At 44.2% G+C, this 24,167-nt stretch overlaps 1 protein-coding gene and 2 pseudogenes across 3 annotated transcripts; 1 reads left to right on the top strand and 2 right to left on the bottom strand.

Annotated features, from left to right (window-relative positions):
* Positions 1–696: 696 nt before the first annotated feature.
* Positions 697–1,614, bottom strand: LOC311010310 (leukotriene B4 receptor 1-like; the record flags this gene model as incomplete). The annotated part of the gene is made up of 1 exon (XM_084040842.1): positions 697–1,614. One exon carries the CDS (start codon positions 1,612–1,614, stop codon positions 784–786), a length of 831 nt encoding a protein of 276 aa, XP_083896968.1. The 3' UTR covers positions 697–783.
* LOC311010308 (inactive serine protease 35-like) lies at positions 1,548–5,110 on the top strand (annotated as a pseudogene). Its single transcript, XR_014599374.1, has 2 exons — positions 1,548–1,656; positions 3,199–5,110. The product of XR_014599374.1 is annotated as an inactive serine protease 35-like (transcript).
* A 1,107-nt stretch (positions 5,111–6,217) lies between these two features.
* On the bottom strand, positions 6,218–7,232 carry LOC311010314 (C-C chemokine receptor type 7-like; annotated as a pseudogene). Its single transcript has one exon. The product of its transcript is annotated as a C-C chemokine receptor type 7-like (transcript).
* Between the last annotated feature and the right edge of the window lie 16,935 nt (positions 7,233–24,167).

Genomic DNA, 24,167 nt, shown 5'->3' with positions numbered 1-24,167 from the left:
GGAAAAAAAGTGATGCAAAAGTTGCACAAAAGGTGGAGGTTGGTAAAATGAAAGATGACAAGGAGTGATGGATGTATCCAACTACAGTAGCTTTATTGAGAATAATTCACACAGCGACTGACCAGCATCATATTTACCGCACAAATGTTTCCTTTACATTTTCAATGCAGAGTGGCCTATTTTTATTATCACTGATGATACCACTTTTGACCAAGAAAGTACAAAAGCCCATTTATTATAAAGCAAGGTAAGACATGCATTATATCTTTATCACGGTTAATGTATTGTAATTTGTTTATAATGACATGTTACAATGTCTCAACACAGTTTGTTGTCTTACCACATGAATCCACAATACCCACACACGAACACACACTCAAAAAAGAAAAGAACACATAAGATAATATTTTTGACCTAAATGAACCAGGAATTGTATTGTTAATGCAGCGTCACTATTTTTACAGCTCTGACTGAGGACCAGTTGTAATCAGATCAATATGCCTCACTAAACCACAAATCATGTGTAGCTTTTTCTGACAAATGAGAGAAACACACCTTCAAACATTTTTTCATATCACAAGAACAAAAATAATTTCTCTAGTTTACTCGTCATCATCATCAAGTTTCTGCACTCTTGGTGGATTTTCATCTATCGTACTAAGATTAGAATTCCTGGAACAGCGAGCATCTGCAATAACAACAATATCTACTGTATGTTCTGTTTTTCGGCACTCAGTGCATATGTTTCGAGAATCAAAGGCATAAAGGAGTGGATTCACGCAGCTATTCACACATCAGTGCTCCACAGATGCTCCAGCTTTCCGTGCAAAACTTCCAAAGCTTGTCATTTTGGAGTGAAATAGCCGCGACACCAAGCACATTTATGATATGATATGGCATCCATAGGACAAAAAAGGTCACAACGATACTTGTGACCAGCCGGGTCATCTGTGGGTTGTTGAAGAAAGCTGCCTGGTTCACCGTTCTTTGGAGGCTGCTGTATGCAAATACCACGACAGCAATTGAAACAAATCCCAGCAGGGACTCTTCCAGAAGCACTGCCAGACCCTGGGCAGGGGTAGAGAATTCCGGTTGGCAAGTTGTCCATTGCTGGTCTGTGGTCAGCTGGTGATCCACCAGAACAGGGACAGACAGGATCATTGCAACCAGCCAGAGCGGAACCAGCAGCATCCTCTTTCTTATATAATCCGCGCACCTCAGCTGGTGCACCACCTGTAGGTAGCGCTTGACACTCAGGGCCGTCACAGTCAGAAGGCTACTATAAAGGGTGCAGTAAACGAGATACGACACAAGCTTACAGGTCACCAGTCCAATGGTCCAGCTGTCCAGGAAAGTGTAAATCCACAGAGGCAGTGTGAGCAGGCAGAGCAGGTCTGATATTGCCAAATTCAGCATCAAACTCTGGCTCAGACTAGACATCTGCTGCCAGTTTGGTCTGAGGACGATCACAGTGATATTGCCAGGAACTCCCAGCAGGAAGCAGAGGGACAACACCACCGAAGGGACCAGACGGCTGGAGACCCAGGTGGCATCAGATGGAGATCCAGGAGAGGAGATGTTCAACGGGATCAGAGTGGAGTTGAGTTGTTCCATGCTGCAAACTTGCTGGCTGACAAGCTGGATATTGTCCACTGAGTGAGTGATGATTGAACCTATGCCAGTCTGTCAGAGAAACGAGACGTTCTCTTTTGATGTGTCCAAAGAGGAACGAATAACAAATTCACAGATTAGTAAGGATAAACTGGAATCTTATCCGGATATCACATGTTCTTTTGTGGCTACGTGGTTTTGCATGGCTTTGTTATTTGATGCAAAGATGCTGTTTCCTGCACATAGTCCACCACAACACCTCCAGGAAAGTAAAAATATAACCAGGAGGATTACTTTTTGCATCTATTGCAACAGCGAAGACTCACATTCAAACATTGGGCCCTATCTTGGCGGTCTGAAACGGGAAACACAAGTGTCTTTGTGGGCGGATCTCGGACACTGTTATTATAATGGCGGATAAATGACTCTTGCGCCTGACGCAATCTAAAAAGGGTTTGTTTTAAGTGGCTTGATTACTAATAGGTGTGTTTTGGGTGTAACATGCAATAAGACAATCAGAGCATCATCTACCATTTCCTTTAAAAGCGAGAGGCGCTTGTTCTATTTTCCACCAAATTGAGCCATTTTGTCACATTTTCACATATTCTGTCTATTAATATATAGAAATTACATTGTGATGCAAGTCACACTTCCTCACCCCTCCCCATCTCTCTTCCCCACCTTCACCCACCCACTGACATACACAGCCCTGGCTTCAAAATTGATTTAACATATTCACCAGATTGAGCCTTTTCCACACAATTCCTTTCTCCCGCAAACGGCATCTGCCGATGAAGATCATGTGATAAGATTGAAAGCTCCAGAAACCTCACAAAATGTTGGTTCCAAAGCCAAGTAAGAACTTGGCATCTCATTATGAATCTCATTTTATAGAACCTTTCTAACTCTCTCTCGCTCTAACTAAACTGCTATGGTTGCAAGTGCACGTCATCTGTTAGGATAACAGTAGCCTAATAATTGAGCCTTTGACTGAAGTTTTGTGTGTTTTTTTATGTTTGTAGGTAGGAAGAGACATTTGTATTTCTTGATAGTCTTCTCAAAATACAATCACATCAGTCCTCTTAATATTGTTTACAAAAGCTATGTTTTCTCTGTATCTTCTTTCTCTTTTCATATTAGCTATACTGGGATTTCACTACTTTTCTAAGATGTATAACTTTGAGTCAGTTATACACTAATATCAGACTTACTTACTTAATTAATATCAAAACAAGTCTCAAATGTCCTTCGCATCACTGAATTATTCTTACATGTAGTAATACTAATAGCATTACCTGCATTTTGAACCATGTATTCTTTTAATTGAATTGTTGAAGTAAAACATCACAGTAGCAGTTTACTGCTCAGTGGTTTGTTGTTTAGAAGTTGTGCTTGTGCACCCTCTGCTGGCCATATAACATATGGAAGTGACATCATTGCTACTAATATGAGCTGTGGGAACATGCATAGAAGTCTTCTCTTGGCCTGATGAACAAAATAAGAGATGTTAAGAGATTTGAATCCATATTATTTGTCTCTTACACCTTGGTACTGGATATTTCTATCTCGGTGTCTCTTTCTTTTCAGTGGGATGGGACTCAATCACTACCCGTGTCTCCTGCTCTGTGCAGCAGCACTGACGTTTTCTGAAGTTACTGGTAAAGATGGGAACAGCGGCGCGTACAGGTGGACCAGGCAGAGCCTCCCAGTGCTGCTCGAGACAAACACAGAGCCTCTAAACATGCCGTTGTTCGGCGGGCAGGAGGAGGAGGAGAGAGGGGGGATGAAGACACTCTGTGGAATAGAGTGTCAAAGCAGCCTACCACCCATCGACCTTGCCGAGCAAGAGAGGATTCTGGGATATGAGACAATGCATGAGAATGGCACTCGCACACATACAGATATCAGTCTGCAGGGTTTTAACAGGACGTCTGCAGGAACACCGGCCCGCTCGCCGGCTCATGCCCGCAGGAGACGGCAGGTTTATGGAGCAGATGGACGCTTTGTGATCTCTGATTCGCATTTCATCACCAACTATCCTTTCTCTACGGCTGTTCGCCTCTCAACAGGCTGCTCTGGAGTCCTAATATCCCAGAAACACGTGCTAACAGCGGCACACTGCATCCATGATGGGAGAGACTACCTAGAGAGTGCCAGGAGGCTTAGAGTAGGGGTGTTGCAGCTCAAGACTAAGAGGAGAAGAGGAGGTGGGAGGAGAGGGAGGCAGAAGGGTGGTAGGAAAGGAGAGGCAGAGGGGGGTGAGGAGCAGATGATAGAGAAAGGTGAGGAGCAGAATAGTATAGATGAAGATGTAGTGAGAAAGAGAAAGGGAGGCAAAGGCAGGAGGTATAGGAGGAGAAAAGAGGGTGAGGAGGGTGTAGCTGAGTTAGTCAGAGGAGGGAAACAAAAAAGTCCCAGACGTATGCCACGCAGTGCTGAACCCAGGAAGCAGCCTGTCTTCCGTTGGACACGAGTTAAACAAACCAAAATCCCTCAAGGATGGATCCAAAACAAGAGCTCCGCCAGCTCAGTGTCCCCCGACTACGACTACGCTCTTCTGGAGCTGAAACGACCCCTGAAGCAGAAGCACATGGAGCTTGGGGTGGCACCCTCCGACACCCCCCTGGCACGGATACACTTTTCAGGCTACGACGCTGACAAAAGCCTGCTGGACGGGCGTGGAAATGAGACGGTGGTTTACCGGTTCTGCTCAGTCGCAAATGAGTCCGACGATTTGATGTACCAGCAGTGTGACGCACAGCCGGGCGCCACAGGGGCAGGCGTTTACGTCCGTCTGAGGCAGGAGGTGGGCGAGGAAGGCAGGAAGGGGAAGTGGCAGCGGAGGGTGATTGGAGTGTTTTCAGGCCATCGGTGGGTTGAGGTAGCGGGAGGCGAACAGAGGGACTTTAATGTTGCGGTGAGGATTACGCCACCCAAATATGCCCAGATCTGTCACTGGATCCACGGAGATCCAAGACTCTGTAAACAGGTTTGACTGCAAAGTGATGGATTGAGTCAGTTCAACAGTATGTTCTTGTTTTACAAAATGGTCCTAAACATTGACTTGTGGGTTGAATTTGTCTTAGTTAAAAGAAGGAGGTAGCTTTGTACAGAGAAGTCAACTTTTAGCAAAGTGTTAATCTTGATTGCAGACTGCGTTGTTTTCAATTAAGCACTACGGAAATGTTACCCATAATTGCAGTTCCTCAAGAGCTTAAACAGCCAAGAGCACGCCTCCAAAGGTTATCATTCATTGCATCCAACCTTATATTTGTTTGAATATATTGTCAAGCATGATAAATGCCTATAGAGGATATCTTCTTTAGAGGTTGTAGGAAATCCTGGTGAATTAGTCAAAAATGTATTTGAATTTGATTAGTTTGGTACTTCCCTTTCTTTCACTCTCTGAATCACCCAACTTACATAACTCTGAAACTGTAATTGTAAAGGAAAAGATTTCAACAACAGCTTTTTTTTTTACCTTTGCATACTAAATAAGTCAAACCTGCTGGTCCTTGTTTTACTTCATTTTAAAGGAATACTCGGTCTACACAATATTTATACATATTTTATGATGTTTAAAACATCTTGTGCCGTTATCTTTTCCGTCACTGACCAGAAATGTTCTTGCCACACGAACATTTTCTTGTCAAAAGAAGGAATTCATGCAGATAACACGTAAAAATGTTGAATTATCAAACGACATAACGACAAAATCAAAACCGATAAGTAATGAGCTGCGAGTAAGTTTCTGCCAGGGGGGCGCTAGCTTAGCTTAGCATAAAGACACACCAGGGAAGCGGCTAGCCTGGCTCCCTCTGAAGGAAACCAAATTAAAGTTTAAAATCAGCACGTTGCTGGACTATTACTTAACTAGGTTCAATAACTTACATCATTACTGCTTGCTAGCTAGTTTCTCCCTGTTTCCACTCATTTTGCTAGGCTAACTAAGCCAACCATGTCCCAACTGTCACCTCACATTTACAGTAACTCTCCAACGTTCAGGAAAAAAAGTGATGCAAAAGTTGCACAAAAGGTGGAGGTTGGTAAAATGAAAGATGACAAGGAGTGATGGATGTATCCAACTACAGTAGCTTTATTGAGAATAATTCACACAGCGACTGACCAGCATCATATTTACCGCACAAATGTTTCCTTTACATTTTCAATGCAGAGTGGCCTATTTTTATTATCACTGATGATACCACTTTTGACCAAGAAAGTACAAAAGCCCATTTATTATAAAGCAAGGTAAGACATGCATTATATCTTTATCACGGTTAATGTATTGTAATTTGTTTATAATGACATGTTACAATGTCTCAACACAGTTTGTTGTCTTACCACGTGAATCCACAATACCCCCACACGAACACACACTCAAAAAAGAAAAGAACACATAAGATAATATTTTTGACCTAAATGAACCAGGAATTGTATTGTTAATGCAGCGTCACTATTTTTACAGCTCTGACTGAGGACCAGTTGTAATCAGATCAATATGCCTCACTAAACCACAAATCATGTGTAGCTTTTTCTGACAAATGAGAGAAACACACCTTCAAACATTTTTTCATATCACAAGAACAAAAATAATTTCTCTAGTTTACTCATCGTCATCATCATCAAGTTTCTGCACTCTTGGTGGATTTTCATCTATCGTACTAAGATTAGAATTCCTGGAACAGCGAGCATCTGCAATAACAACAACATCTACTGTATGTTCTGTTTTTCGGCACTCAGTGCATATGTTTCGAGAATCAAAGGCATAAAGGAGTGGATTCACGCAGCTATTCACACATATCAGTGCTACACAGATGCTCCAGCTATCCCTGCAAGATTTCCAAAGCTTGTCATTCTGGAGTGAAATAGCCACGACACCAAGCACATTTGTGATATGATATGGCATCCATAGGACAAAAAAGGTCACAACGATACTTGTGACCAGCCGGGTCATCTGTGGGTTGTTGAAGAAAGCTGCCTGGTTCACCGTTCTTTGGAGGCTGCTGTATGCAAATACCACGACAGCAATTGAAACAAATCCCAGCAGGGACTCTTCCAGAAGCACTGCCAGACCCTGGGCAGGGGTTAGAGAATTCCGGTTGGCAAGTTGTCCATTGCTGGTCTGTGGTCAGCTGGTGATCCACCAGAACAGGGATAGACAGGATCATTGCAACCAGCCAGAGCGGAACCAGCAGCATCCTCTTTCTTATATAATCCGAGCACCTCAGCTGGTGCACCACCTGTAGGTAGCGCTTGACACTCAGGGCCGTCACAGTCAGAAGGCTACTATAAAGGGTGCAGTAAACGAGATACGACACAAGCTTACAGGTCACCAGTCCAATGGTCCAGCTGTCCAGGAGAGTGTAAATCCATAGAGGCAGTGTGAGCAGGGAGAGCAGGTCTGATATGGCCAAATTCAGCATCAAACTCTGGCTCAGACTGGACATGTGCTTCCAGTTTGGTCTGAGGACGATCACAGCGATATTGCCAGGAACTCCCAGCAGGAAGCAGAGGGACAACACCACCGCAGGGACCAGACGGCTGGAGACCCAGGTGTCATAAGATGGAGATCCAGGAGAGATGTTCAACAGGACCAGAGAGGAGTTGAGTTGTTCCATGCTGCAAACTTTCTTGCTGACAAGCTGGATATTGTCCACTGAGCGAGTGATGATTGAACCTATGCCAGTCTGTCAGAGAAACGAGACGGTCTCTTTTGATGTGTCCAAAGAGGAACGAATAACAAATTCACAAATTAGTAAGGATAAACTGGAATCCTACCCGGCTACGTGGTTTTGCATGGCTTTGTTATCTCATGCATTTTCTAATGATGCTGTTTCCTGCACACAGTCCTTCCACCACAACACCTCCAGGAAAGTAAAAATAAAACCAGAAAACTACTTTTTGCATCTACTGTAACATCAAAGACTCATATTCAAACATTTGGCCTTATCTTTGCGGTCTGAAACGGGAAGCACTTGTGTCTTTGTGGGCGGATCTAGGACACTGTTGCTATTATAATGGCGGATAAATGACTCTTGTGCCCGATGCAAATCTAAAAGGACGTATGGCACTGTTGTGGAAAAAATGAATCTGCCCAATAAAGATCAACAACCAGGATCAGCTTTTTCTCCAAGGTTTATTCGACAAAGTATTTTCGTCTGCAGAGGAAAATAGTGTTCACCCCTGCCTTCTGATTCAAAGGTTCAGAGTCAGCTGGAACGACCCTGAGTCTAACAGCAATCTCCCTTTTAAGGAGGAGGAATGGTACCGTAGACAAAAGACTGTTCATGTCCTATCTTACAAAGACAAGATGTACAGACAAAGACAAGATTTACAGAACACAGATGTCATAATGTCCTCTGAAATTATCTTATGTCAGGTGGCACTCATGCTCATATCACCTACAAACAGGCATTCGTTTTAGTCATAGCATAACAGTCCAGAAGAGGAGATGCAGATCAACGTCTGGCCTGACAAAGATTCTGATTATAAATTACAAACATCCAAAACTCCCATTACAGTCCCCCCTTTGAACATTTTATGTTCACTAGAAAAGGTAATTTATAATTGTCTATGTCTCTAATTCACGGCAAGGTTTAACAGGGCATGCATTGAAACGGGAGAAAAAGCCTTTTATATTATGAAAGAATAAAACATAAGCTGTTCTTAATTGCATTCTTCATTACGCATGTGGAAATAGTGAACAAGCAATATTGATCAAACAAGACAATCATACCATTAAGAGCACAATCTAAACAATTTCATATCAGGAGTTGCCATCATGGTACCAGGAACAGAACCTATTTCCCAGGAGTATACAACCTTCCATACTCTACTGATAACATGTCTACTATGAGCACAATAATCACAAATATACCAATATAAGGAAAAATAAATGGATAATTAAAAAAGAACCCTTCAACCCTGTTTTCTCTTTCTGATACAGACCACCTTTCCCTCAAACATACAGGTCATGCGTAGTGACCTGGTGCTTTGAAACCTTCACCTTACAGGGAAAATGATGCACAAAATATGATTAGCAGGTGAAGTGAGGATATAACATACATGTATCTGAACAAATTTCTACCTCAGGGCCCCATAACCTACCGTCGTAGCTCAGCTGCTTTCTAAAATCTACAGCCCCCTGACAAAGTCGTTTGCCATTCTTCACCGGGTTGAGACGAAGGGCTTCTAAACCACCCTCCCCCTTTGTAGCGGACTGGTTGAGCTGTAGAAGGTAAAGGAACTAAGTTCGGACAGGTAGATAGGTGGTCCCTGAGTGAGACAATTTGCACACAATTACATTTCAAGGTTCACACAAAAAGGGTGAGGATTTTATTGTTAAGCATGAAGTTGTAGTGTAATCACCTTCTAACATCTATGTGTGAGTTAACATATCAGATTGACTCAATATCTGAATCCCAAAAAGGGCGGTACCCACAGATCTTCATCTGGAACCATGGTGATTCTCGGGTACTGTCCCACAGCAGAGCTCACCGCCGAACCCACGAGAGCTCGGCAGCAGGGCAGTACACAACAAACGACCAGCAACATTACAACCATAACCATCAACACAGGTGATAGGAATCTGACAGTGGTGGCTTTCCACCCCCCCTCTGTGAGCCAGGACCAAAGGTCCTAGCCCTCAAAAGCCTCAGAGTCTTTGCTTTTCTCTCTGTGTAACAGTTCTTTCAGGTGGGCAACAACGTGGGTCATATTGTCATCTATTGCAGGCACGAAGGTACAGCATTTTGTCCCTATGACATGGCACACGCCTCCCTGTGAGGCTAGGGTCAAGTCGAGGGCGACTCTATTTTGCAGAGCCACGTTTCTGATGCCCTGGACAAAAGGAGACAATGCCGCAAAGCTGGCAGCTGTGAGTTCAGTCAGATTTATCGAGTTCCAGGGATATTTCATCAATCTTACGTGAATTGTTGACTGTCCCCCACCAGGGGAGGACTCCTGAGAGCCCCTTCTCGGGTTGTGAGACACATGTTGTCGTGCGTCTGGCCCCGTGAGTTCTGTAGTAGTGACTGTAATGAGTGTGAAAATATTCCAGGCTCGGCACAATGGCAACAGAAGGCAAAAGTCTGGCGAGATAACAAGACCCGCACCAGACTGGTCTCAACGACTGACTGCAGATCCCTTGTATTTTTACAGCGCTGATGCTCAAAACCTCCAACCAAGGAGCGAGGTTTGTGATGATTTGATCTGTCGTTTGCACAGGCTTAGTGGAGGCCACCATGACCCCCATGGTTTCAGAGATGTTCAGCGGCCAGGGTCCTGCACGCAGCGCCGTGCCCACTGATGCCTCTGCCCACGTTGTTTGTTGCACAGATCACGCATCTTTTGCAAAGTTTTTTTGGGAGTAAAGTGAGAAGAAGTTTTAGTGAACCAATGTCTAATGTCTCTTGATGTCACATACCCCCCCCCCCCCCCCCCCCCCCCCCCCACGTGGTCCTGACCATGTGTCAATTTAGTGTAATGGTGTTGGTCTGCTCTGCAGTTCTTGTAAGTCTGCATCGCGTGTTACGGGCTGGAAGTGATAGCGAGCTGTGTTATCAATTGTTGCTTAGCAGCGACCTTGGCTGCAGCATCAGCACGGGTGTTTCCTTGTGAAATGTAGTCTGTTTTATGTGTGTGTGCGTCGCATTTGCATATGGCAATGTGGCGTGGCAGCAGCAAAGCATCAAGGAGGGAAGCGACCAGCCTGTGGTGAGCGATGGGTTTGCCCAATGCAGTGAGAAAGTCCCGATTGCCCCAAATTTGTCCAAAAGAGTGGCAAACCCCCCACGCATATCTGCTATCTGTGAACATAGTGACAGTCTTACCTCTAGCCAGTTGACATGCCTCAGTCAGAGCCACCAGCTCTGCAGCCTGTGCTGAATAGTTAGATGGGAGAGGCTCGGCCAAAAGTGTCTCATGTAATGTGGTGACTGCAAACCCTGATTGGTTGAGGCCTGTTTCCAGGTTCCTTGATGCTGAGCCATCCACAAAGAGCTCCATGTCGGGGTTGTCAAGTGGTGTTTCCCGGAGGTCAGGTCTGGGGGAACAGATTTCGTTAATGACAGCCACACAATCATGGGGCTCCCCATCTTCAGCAGTGGGGAGCAAAGTCGCAGGATTTAGTACGGTGCAGCGTTGTACAGTGATGTTAGGCAGCTCCAGTAAAATGGTATTGTATCTTAGCCACCGTGCAGTGGACAGATGTGAAGTTTTCTTCTCTAAAAGGATCATAGAGACTGCATGTGGTACTAATAAGGTTAGTGGAGAGTAACCTACAATGTCACGCGAAGCTACGACCGCTTTCTCAGCTGCGGCCACAGCTCTGAGGCCAGCCGGAAGGCCGGCTGCCACGGGATCAAGTTTGGATGAGAAATAGGCAACAGGCCTTTTTTGCCCCCCATAGTCCTGCAGTAACACGGAAGTCATGTAGTGCCCCTTCTCGTCAACAGTTTGTGTAAAAGGTCGGCTGCAATCAGGGAGCCCCAGAGTGGGGGGTGTCTGTAGAGCTAGTTTTAGGTCAACAAATGCTTTTTCCGCATCAGGTGTCCAAGTGACTTTGTCCTGTGCCGTGAGACCCTGCCCATGAGCGATCGCTGCTAACAGTGCCTCGATGCTTGCATAGTCAGGAATCCATTGTCTGCAGTATGATGTCATACCAAGAAAGCTCATAACCTGTTTCTTTGTGACTGGTTTTGGGATTTCTTGGATGGCAGAGATGCCTGATTGGGAGAGTGTTTTCCCCTCTTCTGATATGATATGTCCCAGAAAGGTGACCTGATTACAGGCGAACTGTAATTTGGACGAGCTGACCTTGTGGCCGTTGTCGGCCAGGTGTTTTAGCAGGGCCAGCGTGTCAGTCACGTAAGCTTCTCGTGTGGAAGAACAAATCATTAAATCATCCACATATGCCAGCAAAGCGCTGTTTTGTGGCAGACTTAAGGATTGTAAATTGTCGCGCAGAGCGGCGTTGAAAATGGTGGGAGATTCGGACAGGCCCTGGCACAAACGGGTGAATGTGTACGTTTTACCTTCAAATGTGAATGCAAACCAGTACTGGCTGTCGGGGTGTATGGGGACGCTGAAGAAGGCATTAGCCAAATCAACAACAGAAAACCACTTACTTTCAGGTGGAACCTGTGAGAGGATTGTGTGAGGATTTGGTACCGTAGGGGCGCGTGCGTGGATTGCTGCATTTACCGCCTGCAGATCCTGGACAAACCTCCATTCATCTGGCGCGCCTGGAGGCCGAATCTTTCTCACCGGGCATATTGACGTGCAGACGGGTGAATTTTCGCAGGGGACGATGATGCCTGCTTTGAGGAGAGCCTCAAACACCGGTTTGATGCTCTCCACAGCCTCTTTCCTTAGTGGATACTGCTGCTGGCAGGGCCTGTAGGAGGATTTTGGAGTGATTACAATTGGTTCAGCATTCCTTATCAACCCTACATCATGTTTGTGTCGTGCCCATACCTGCAGTGGTACCTGTTATAGCTCTGGGATATCACTGACATTATTGACCATCATCTCTGTGTGGAGGGATGAGGTGTGGTGCGTGAAATCCCTTTGGGTTTTGAAATTTAATTTCGACGGTTCTCCGAGCAGCGATCACTTTTGAATTTTAACCCGGTGCACCTTTAACCCCTGATGATACTCGGTGTTGGGGTCATCCGTTTGTGTCCACTCAGTTGCATCTAGGGATGGGACGATACACTTAAACTCACGATACGATGCACCTCGATATGCCAGGGTCACGAAACGATACGTCACGATACGATATCAAAAAACAAAATAACAAACTAACAAAACAAAATATTACTGCGTAATTACAACTTATTAATTTTTGTTTCAGTTGCACACAAGGAAACACACGGCCCAACAGTTCAAACACAAACAAGAACACTCCCTTAGTGCTCTAACCCTAGTTTAAGTTATCTCAGCCTCTCTTAAAAGCGCTATATGTAAGAATGTGGCCAAAAACGATACTACACTCAAATTCAAAACACTGCGGCGAGTCGTATCCGTCTCCCCCTCCACCCTCTTCCCTCCAGAGTCAAGGTTGCCGGAGCTGTTGGCCTATCCAAACGCGCCGAAGGCGGCCGGACAGCGGAGTAACAACGTTACTCATTTCGATCGTAGAAACAAACGTTAGCAGCACAGCTCGTAACAGGACAGTGCTAATGCTGCTAGCGTCCAGCCGATGTCCGGCCGGCTGCCGTCTAGCCGCTAGACAGCCGGATGCCCGTAACAGGACAGTGCTAATGCTGCTAGCGTTAGCTGTGCTGCTAACGTTTGTTTCTATGATCGAAATGAATAACGTTGTTACTCGAGCCAATTATTTTTTAATGAGAAAATACTGCCAGACAAATGACCTGTATCCAGCGGAGCGTCCTCAAAATTTCGACCTCATTCGACTCCATTGTTCGGCGGTTTGAGGGCAAGGTAGTTGGTGCTAATGTTTGTTAGCTTGCTGTACAGTGTTGTAACAACACTGTTGTTGCAGCATGCGCTGTGACCTGCACCGTTCCTCGGATGTAATTTCTTTTTCATTTAGTTTTCCGCTGCTTAACCAGCAGATGGTGCTGCCAGCCTGCCACCATAGACTGTATGCCTGCCGCACACATATACACACCAGCTGTCGTAGGCAGCCCAATCAGCTTTGAAAAGCTCCCTGTTTCTACCCCTTCTGCCCTTCTTCCTTTCCCTGTCATCTTTCTCCCGTTGCTTGAGGTTGCTTTTTAGAATTTCTAATTGCCTGAGACTAAAACTGCCTCTATCTGGAAAACTGCACTCAGTGACCCAAAATTTAAATTGATCAACGCAAGATTCACCGTGGTTTGTGATCATATACTGGAGGTTTGGGCTAAGAGCCACGCCATTATCGCGTTTGCTTTGTGCTGAGCCCATCTCTCGTTTAATTTAGGCTTTCGTTAAGGTTGAACCAGTATGTCAGTCGTTTTTTGCTTTTGGAAACAGTCCGTAGGCTGGGTTCAAAAACAAGCAGCAACAAAACTTGGGAGGAAAGGGTTTTCCCCTTTCTATTCTCTCTCTCCTCTCCCTCTCCCCTGCAGCCGAGGAAGGGAGGGTAGAGGGGGAGCGCTGTTGATGAGACCTTGGGATACCACAAGGTCCCTATTCACAGGTTATATTACATAGGCATACAGGCAAAAGATAATTAGAGAGGAAAACGGACGAAAAAGCACTAATTATAACAGCAAACAAAGTCCTTGTCGTCGCAAGGCACCTACTTCTACAATATTGGTCACCTAATGTAACCCATGGGGTCCCTTCTAAGGAAAAAAGCGCTTATAACCCATTTACTGAACAGAATTCTGCCAGCTAACTCAGCTGTCCTACAGACTCGAGGATAGGGATGTGCGATACCACTATTTTCCTTTCGATCCAATACCAGGTGATACCAAGGCTGGTATCCCGATACTAATACCGATACCGATACTTTTAGATGTCGTACATGCAAAGGCACAGAGTTTTTCCTGGATGGATATAATCTTGTATGTGTTAATAGGACGAACAAAGGCAGTGGTGGAGTGGCCCTATTCATTGACAGTAACACCAAGTATGAGACAAAATATGTCTAAAGCTGTGGATCACTTGTTGGAATGTGTGACAATTGAAATCTGTGTAACGAAAGGTAAAAATATAGTTATAAGCTGTGTTTACAGAGCTCCTGACTCAAAAATAGAAGACTTCAATGAATGTGTGGGTGAAATATTCTCTGAAAGAAGCCAAAAGAGAGTTTTTATCTGTGGTGACATAAATATTGACTTGATCAATCCAAAACAAAACACGGGAATCGATGAGTTCATTAACATGATGAATACAATGGGCTTACAACCTCTCATCACACGCCCTAGCAGGATCACTACACACAGTGCTACTCTGATTGATAACATCTTTACTAACGTTACTGACACAGCAAGTGGACTCCTGATAAATGATATAAGTGACCACCTACCTATCTTTGCTATCTATGACTGCAAATTCACTGTGGGACAGACACCGAACAAAAACATATACAGTACATAAGGGTCAGAACTGAAGAAGGAATGAATACACTGAAAAATGAACTACTGATACAAAACTGGATAAATGTTTACAATGAAACAGATGTGAATGACGCATATGATTCCTTTTTGCAAATATTAAAAACACTGTACGACAGACACTGTCCTGTGGAAAAGAGACACCCAAATCGGAATAAGGAGCAGAAACCATGGCTCACAAAAACATTGATAAACGCCTGCAGAAGAAAAAAAAACTCGTTAAACACTATCCTAAATGAACACAAGAAAGAATATTACAGCAATTTACTAGCAGAAAACATGATATCCTAAAAAAATATGGGATATTCTAAATAACGTGACTAGTAATAAAAGTAAAAAAACAAACTACCCTCCCTACTTCAAGTATAACAACATGCAGGAGGATAACCCGGAGGTCATAACAAATAGATTCAACCAATTCTTTGTAAACATCGGGCCAGAGCTAGCGAATGACATTCCTGACTCACCCCTGCACTGGAGCCACTTTGATAAGGATGGAGACAGAAATCCCAGCTCAATGTTTCTCACACCAGTGAAGGACACAGAGATTAGACACCTGGTCAACAAATGCGTAGCCAAAACTTCTACTGATGCTGATGACCTGGACATGAGGCTAATTAAGAAAGTATTAGATGGAATCATTTCACCCCTGACATACATTTTCAATCTGTCATTTCAAACTGGGACGTTTCCCACCAAAATGAAAGTTGCCAAGGTTGTGCCACTGTTTCAGAATGGTGACACACACGAGTTGACCAATTACAGACCAATCTCAATACTGCCACAACTGTCAAAAATCCTAGAGAAGTTATTCAACAATAGGCTAGACAAAATTCATCAACAAACACAAATTGTTATATGACAGCCAGTATGGCTTCAGAAGGAACCATTCGACTGCCCTAGCTTTAGCTGAGTCTGTGGAAATCATTACCGACGCTATTGACCAAAAACAATATTCCATAGGAATTTTCATAGACCTGAAAAAAGCATTTGACACCGTTAACCGTGATATTTGAATAGCTAAACTGGAGAGATATGGCCTTAGAGGTGTAGCACTGCAGTGGGTCAAGAGCTATCTACACAACAGATCCCAATAGGTCAAAATAAATGATAGCACATCGACTAGCTTGGACATAGTCTGTGGGGTCCCACAGGGGTCAGTTCTGGGTCCAAAGCTGTTTATATTATACATAAATGATATATGCAAAGTGTCAGATACTCTGAAATTAATTCGCGGATGACACAAATATTTTCTGCTCGGGGAGTGACTTGAACCAACTTGTGGAAACAGTAAATCAGGAAATGGCCAAACTTCAAGTGTGGTTTAATATAAAAATATTATCACTAAATCTTGGTAAAACTAAATACATGCTATATGGGAAAAAAGGCTGCAACAACAGTCCCAACATTCAAGTAAACAGAGTTAATATTGAGAGGGTCCGTGAGAATAAAGTTCTGGGAGTGATTATCGATGACATGTTAAGTTGGAAGCCACACATAACACAATTGAAAAGGAAGTTGGCCAGGAGTGTGTCCATACTTTGGAAAGTACAAAAAATACTAAATCAAAAAGCACTTCATCTGTTATACTGCGCACTAGTCTCTCCGCACCTGCAATACTGTGCAGAGGTGTGGGGACACACATATAAAGGCTCCACACAGCCCTTGTTAATTCTCCAAAAAAGAGCCTTGAGAATCTTACACTATGCCAACTACAGGGCACACACAAATCACTTATTTATCGAATCAAGAATACTCAAACTATATGACTTAATAAACTATCGCACAGTACAAATGATGTACCAAGCATCAAACAGAACTCTCCCTCAGAACCTGCAAAAACTCTTCATACACAGAGAGAGACACAATCTTAGAGGGAACATGATTTTCAGGCAAAGGAAGGTACGAACTACGTTAAAATCCTTTTCCTTATCGGTCACAGGTGTTAGACAATGGAATGTGTTAGAAGAAGAAGTCAAAAAATCAGCAACACTAAGTGGCTTTAAGAAGAAGTATGTAAATTCAACCGTTGACCGGTACAGATTATTGCATGAGAGTTGATAAAGGTCTGAGGCACGAATCAGCAGACATGGTGTTGTGTCGGGATGGGAGCATAACTAATGAACATTCTGTACCCAAACAATAAGTTGAACCTGAGAAGCTTGTATGGTCCGATGTCAGTTGTACGTAGCAGGGAGTACAGCTCTCTGTACCACCTACTGCTGTAAGATGTTATGTCAAATGTCACAAGTGTTGAGACCTCACTAGAAGGACTACACAATGCGGCCTACAAAAGCCTACACATGCGGCTAGGACAAAGGGACAAAGGGGATTAAAAACTACACCGCCATTTTATTTTCACATCTCACCCAGGTGAGAAATGTGACGTCACACAACTGGTGCCCTATTGGCTGACAATCTTCAGGGAACCCCGGGGGGTCCCCTGGACCGGCCTAAACTATATAATCCGGCGCCGCCGGAGGAACGCTCTCTTTCCATCGTAACTCACGTTACACCAGGAGGTGAAGATTACGTCTGCAGCGTTTTCCTTTGTCCTAGGCCGCAGTCTTTCCCCCAAACTCGCTGGACGAGCAACAGACTGTTTTACCCCTCTTTTTCTCTACTCGTTTTATTTTTCTTTTGTTTATCATTTTGGATCCCGAGGAGACCGCCGCGACAGCGCGACTCTCCCGTTCCCCGCGGTAAGAAGAAAAACGTTCTTCGTCCCAGCTGCCAGCAGAACGGATAACTCGACCCGTCTTTGTCTGAAATCAGCTGACTAAATCGCAGAGCCCCGCGATTGTTCCTCGTTCCCTGCAGAAGGAAGAATAACTAACGGTTTTCTTCAACCAATTGGATCCGGCGCTGAACGAGCGCCCACGAACTACCGTCCGTTGCCGCCGTCAAGGAACGCCATCACCGCACGGGACAAAACCCTCACATCGACGCATCTCACATCGACAAAAGTAAGAGGCTATTTGTCTGGGCAGAAGCAAGCAAGCAAGCAAATTTATTTGTATAGCACTTTTCATAGAAGGGGTTCACAAAGTGCTTCACAACAGAGTCAGGGAGTAAAACACGAATAGACAATTAAAATACAGAGGAGCAGAGAAACATAATAGCATGGCAATATAAAACTAACTTACGACAAAAACCCAGAAAACCCGCCCCTACGTAAAAGCCAGTCGAAACAGCAGAGATTTCAGATACTTTTTAAAAGACTCAATGGAGTTTAAAGTGCGTAGGGACAATGGTAGGGCGTTCCAAAGTCTGGGGGCAAGAGCTTGGAAGGCTCTGTCCCCTCTGGATTTAAAATGGGTGAGGGGGATGATAAGCAGGCATTTACCAGAGGATCTGAGGGAGCGTGTGGGGGTATAAGATTTTAGCAGCTCTGAAATGTAGGAAGGGGCTTGACCATGTAAAGCCCTGAAAGTAAGAACTAAGATTTTAAAATGAATTCTAAAATGGATTGGGAGCCAATGGAGTTCTGCTAAAATCGGCGTGATGTGTGCACTTTTTCTCGTGTGGGTTAAAAGTCTAGCTGCGGAGTTCTGAACAGCCTGGAGGCCATAAAGTGCTTTTTGGTTAAGACATGTAAAAAGGCTGTTGCAGTAATCTAGACGTGAGGAGATAAAAGCATGGATGATCATCTCAAGTTCTGCTTTGGACACCATGGATCTAATCTTAGAGATGTTCCTCAGTTGAAAGAAGCAGTTTCTAATCAGCTTGCTGGTGTGGTGCTCAAGGGACATGGCTGAGTCAAAGATGACCCCGAGGTTCCGGAGACTCGTCTGGACGGAGGAGCCTACCGTACCCAAGTGAAATTTGATAAAGGGGATGCGATTTTCAGGTGCAATAATCAGGGTCTCTGTCTTTTCTGAATTTAATTGCAAGTAATTTGAATTTAACCATTGTTTGATGGAGGACAAACAGCTGGTTAGTGAAGACAGTTTAAAAGACTCAGACTCATTAAAAGAACAATACAGCTGGATGTCATCAGCAAATAGATGATAAGAAACATGTTGGAACTGGCTAATTATCTGACCCAGGGGAACAATGTATGGTAGGAATAGAATTGGCCCCAGCACCGAACCCTGTGGAACCCCACAGGGCAGGGAGGCTGTTTCTGAGAAGATCTGGTTTGCACATACATTAAAACTTCTTTCAGAGAGATACGATTCAAACCATTTTAAGACGAGACCGGAAAACCCTAGGTCTTTGAGTCTGTTTGCCATAATTTCGTAATCAACAGTATCAAAGGCTGAGGAAAGGTCTAGTAAAACGAGGACTGAGTCTTTGCCAGAGTCGGCTGCCATCATAATATCACTAGAAACTCGAGTCAAGGCAGTTTCGGTAGAGTGATTTCTACGGAAACCCGACTGGAATTTATCCAGGACATTATTAGTCTCTAAAAACACTGTTAGTTCCTCTGCCACTATTTTCTCCAAAATCTTGGACAAAAAAGGAAGCTTAGAGATCGGCCTGTAGTTTTTAGGTAGTGATGGATCCAGGGATGGCTTTTTAAGAACGGGTTCGACGACAGCATGTTTGAAGTACCTAGGAACCACACCAGTTGAAAGTAAAAGATTAATCAAGTTCACAACACAAGGACCAATCGAGTTGAGAACAGTTTTAAGCAGCTTAGTGGGGATAACATCAGAAGGAGACGAGGAGGGTTTAATTTTTTGCAACAGCATAGTGATGTCCTGGAGCGTCACCTGGCCAAAGGAGGACCATGTGCAGGACAATTGACCAGTAGAATCGGACAGTGCAACAGAGTCAGTTGAAGACAGTGGTGGAATATTGTCTCTAATGTCACTGATTTTAACCAAAAAGTATTTAAGAAAATCATTGCTGTCGGCATTTGAATACACAGGAATTTGCGGGACAGAGGGTGAGACAAGGGAGCTGATAGTCTCAAATAAGACCTTAGGGTTTTTCTTATTAGAGGATATGATTTGAGCGAAATACTGTGACCTCGCTTTCCTCAACATTTCATTTTGAGAGGCTCTAAGCTCCCTTAGGTGGAGTCTATGGACCTCCAGTTTAGTTGACTTCCACAGTCGTTCCACTTTGCGACAGTTTCTCCTAAGAGAGCGGACAGAGTCGTTTATCCAGTGGTGAGCTACATTTGCAGGTACACAGCTTGTTTTCACCACAGAGACTTTATCTAAGATGGACGCACAGTGACTATTAAAAGACTGGATGAAGACATCTCGGTGATCAATACCCGTCAGTAGTTGTGGCTCAAACATAGAAGAGAAACCATCAGCAGCATCCTGGTTTAAAATCCACCTTTGAGATTTTATTTTCAGAGGGGGAGGAATTACGGGAACGTTGACATTAAAAAGCACACAGCTATGGTCACTGACTTGGAAGTCCTCCACAAGCACATTTCCAACATCTAGGCCTAATGAAAAAACAAGGTCTAATGTGTGACCCTTGTTGTGCGTGGGTCCAGAGACATGCTGGGTGAGGTTAAAACAATCAGTGGTGGATAAAAAGCCAGCAGCTGAGTTACTTGAGACATCATCGATGTGGATATTAAAATCACCGATGATTAAAACTCTCTCTAGCTTAATAATGGAGGATAAAAATTCAGTAAAATCAGTGAGGAAGGCTCCCACAGGGCCAGGGGGGCGATAAATTAGAACACAATAAAAGGGGCTAGAAGACCCAACTTTTATTATCTGAGACTCAAAAGAAGAGAGAGGCTCGGAATTTACCAGTCTGCACAGGAGGCTGTCCTGCAGAGATTCGATAGTGTAGGACATGCTTGTAATTCTTGTTAATGTGTTTTAAGTTCTGATCGCGGACCGCCGAGTCCGTTGTTATGTGCTGCTGTATTTTGAATGCTGATCGTGTACCCATGCAGCTGGGTTGATTTCTGCAACAGTGTTTTCGACTAACCTCCGCCATATTCGCAAGCTCAGAAAGCCTCTACTATCAGTTAAAAGACCGGTCTCGCGGAATAAACACCAGTTCATTCACGCGCGCCCGTGTGATAGCGGCACGCCTTCTGAGCCTCAGAATATCGCTCGCGCATTCTCCCTCTCTTTGTTTGTGTCCCGCTAACACATACACACACATATACGCTGCACACACGAGTCCTAAGCCAGCTGTTTCCACGTTGTCCCTATTTAAATACGGTTACGTGAGTAGTTACACGACCCAAGTTTGGTTACACAAAATGAAACATGCCAATTTTTCTAAGCGGATAACAAGGATAACTATATAGTATGGCGGAATAACAACTGGAAGCACTTCGACGTTGGCGCAGTAATATCATCACTCCGCTCCCGTCAATAGAACCTACGTGACCTGCACGCCGTCGCCTGCACTACCTGTAGTAGTTTGTGCACAGTTGAGGAAGCATCAGGATGTAGTAAGATAGTTTGTGAACAATCAAACATCATGGTTATAACGTGCATCGTACAGGGTTGTGAAAACAAGCAGAAGGTATATAGTCCCGTCATGTTTTGAGTGATGATATTACTGCGCCGACATCTTGTGCTTGGTCGCTTCTAACTTCACCCCCCTTTGGATCCTAAGGAATATACTGGGACAAGCTACATGCTAGCAAATTAGCGCTGCGCGGAGTGCGCGCAAGAGCCATTGAGTGCACGCACAGAGGAGAGGGAGGTATGTATCACCTCGTCTAAGATCAGAGCAGAACATAGTTCAGTATGGAAATGCGGTGGTGTTTTCCTTTAATAACTGAAAGGACGGTACAACTTTAGCACTCTCATCATCATTGTTTCCAGCAACAGCTGTTGCTAGGCTACGCCAACTGCCCAGCACAAAAATATGGTGGGACAAAGCGATTAGCTAGCTGGTGAATATTTTGCAGCTAAAGAGCATTGCCCTCAGGAGTTGGTGGAGACCAAAAACGGTGTGAAAAGTACAGTACATGAATCCAAATGAATGCTGATGTGCCACATCTGCTGGGAACGCAACTGTTTGCCATCTCAGTTTTATTGGATGGTTTCTTCGTTGTCATTATCAGTGTTTGTGTGTTTAAGAAAAACGATTTTGTTGTAATAGATTTTCTGAAAAGTATCTGTGTGATCAGTGTGTAAATGAAAACCTCCTACCACCCTGAATATCGGTATTTAATGCAACACTGCAAAACCAACTGAAGTCGATGGGCCCTAGTTTCGTGGCGCAGCGCAGGGCGGCGCAGGGTGGCGGAGCCGGCGCAATGCAAGTTTCGACCCGCGCAGCCTTGCGCACCGTCAGTTTGGCAGTTTGGTGGATCGCCTGCGCCAAGATGGGTGTGGCGGCGCAACAGGGGGAGGCGTCACAGATTCAGCTTGGCGTAGCGGAAGTTTCGTGGCAAAAAGCCTCGCCGAGACTGCGCTGAAAGCTCGCCAGCTCCAACCTGGTCTACTTTCGGCGCAAGGCGCAAGGCGTAAGCAGGCTTGTTTCGAATCAAGCATGCACATGCATTTGCCTCGCAAAACAAGGCATTCTGGGAAAAAAACGTCACAAATGCTGGTGATAACTTCCCTTTGCGACATGTCACATGACTTTAAAAACTTGCGGTATCTCCAGGTACCTCCCTTCGCATGCTTTTCTCTGCAGATGGTCTGAAATAAGTGCGGACATAAGACACTCCCCTCAACGTTGCCCTAGTTGGTTAGAATTATCACGTGGTATTTCCCACGTGAGAAAATTCCTCAGCCTCCGTCAACAACGGGACTTCAAATGCCTCGGCTCGAGTTCGTCAGCGACGAAGAAAGCCAGCGCCACTGAGTAGGCCATATTCTTTGTGCAAAGTCCGTGAAGTTTCCCCTGGCGCGATAGTTTTTGTTATGTATACAATTATTAATAAAGTTTAAATAAAAAAAAATAAAAAAAAGGTCCGTGAAGTGCACCTGTGTCCGAAAAACACAGCGAGCTCGAATTTCCCATAACATCGATGTTCTCCGTTCATCTCCGAGCTGTGGATGATTTGTTTACGTCTCTCTGAAAAGATGTTCATGCAGGCATCTATATGCAGCTGTGGGGAACGTCCCTGCTGTAAGTTACTGTGGAACTTGAGCTGAATGTCCATGAACCCAGATCTCATTCAAATGAAAACAAAGGTTACTGGAAAGCTGCGTTACAGATCGCTGCTCTGTTGTCTGGCTTATTTCAGGCTAATGCCTGCTATTTGATTGCACACAGACTGTATTTGCTGGGCGACGCCCAGCTCAGACTCTTTCCATTTTATTAACAAAAGCAGGTATTGATCTTGCCTGAATTAATGGCTTCAAAAGAATTGCTGTACAGCTGTGAAAATGGTGTGTGCATGAATGCCCATGCATGTATGTAGGTGGATGCACGTGTGCGTTCTGTGTTTTTAATTTGCGCATAAAATGCATTTTCTCAATGCACGAACGTAAACTCCTGAAAGGACCTCTGTCTCAGAATTCATGGGAATAGTTTGATCCGTCTGCTTGCATGCAGTTTGCTTGCAGTATCATTTTGCATTGGCACCTGCCTGAGGCCACAGTCTGCTGCACTCACATGCACATGATGTCCAGTGGTGGAATGTAACCAAGTACATTTACTCAAGTACTTAAATTCCCAGTGAAATGTAAGTAAGTTAGTGCATTTTTAGTTTCTGTACAGTGACATATTCCCCAGTGAAACAGAATATTTAAGCGGTGTCCCTCACATTTGATTGTTTTGATGGATGATGTCATGATATATTTGGTTGAAATTGGTTGGCACTAGGCAGACATCATAAGAAAAAAATTATTTGAATTTGATATAAACATACAAAGAACTTGATTCTTTTTTGGTATTTGTTTTGTATGTATAATTACAGCTTATTATTATTATTATTATTTTCCCTGAGGACTTCTATTTCATGCAAATGTATACATCTAAGAGGCAAATGTTGTATTGTGTGCAGGGGAGTATTTTCATAGTGTGCTAATGATGTGTTTACTTACAGCAAGTAACTGAACTAAAGTAAGATTTAGCATGTCATTAGACATCTTACTTGTTAAAGTGTCTTTGCTTCAACACGTAACATTCTTCATACGCTGGAAAGTATACAAAGAACAAGCCACAAGCTTTTTCAGAAGCTTGCAATTCAGGTCGGCACTTAATGCGGGAGATATCGGAGCAAACTAAGGCCACGTTATTAAAAATATCAGCAGGTCACAGAGAGCCTAAAAACTTGAATTTGACTGGTGATGAGTGGGGGAACTTTCCACTTAGCTGAAAAAATCCCACTCAAACTAAGGATTACAGTTGGGCAGGAACCAGTAAAGCTGCATTACAAGGAAGCCGAGATAAACCAGCTCCTCTCTGTCTCGCACCTTGCTTCTCTCCCAATGCTGCCAGCTGGAAGAAACCTGCAGGAGAGTGGCGCGAGAGACAAAGAAAAACACACTTGTCGTCTTTTAATAAAACTTAATTAAAAAGTAGATTTGAGTGAAGGAAAGGGCAAGACGTGACATTTCAGATTCCTAACTGAAGGATGAGGAGGGG

This window comes from Eutrigla gurnardus (assembly GCF_963514095.1).
Source record: "Eutrigla gurnardus genome assembly, contig: SCAFFOLD_64, whole genome shotgun sequence".
NCBI lineage: Eukaryota > Metazoa > Chordata > Actinopteri > Perciformes > Triglidae > Eutrigla > Eutrigla gurnardus.
The sequence above is the reverse complement of the archived record's forward strand: the minus strand, read 5'-3'. Positions and strand labels throughout refer to the sequence as shown.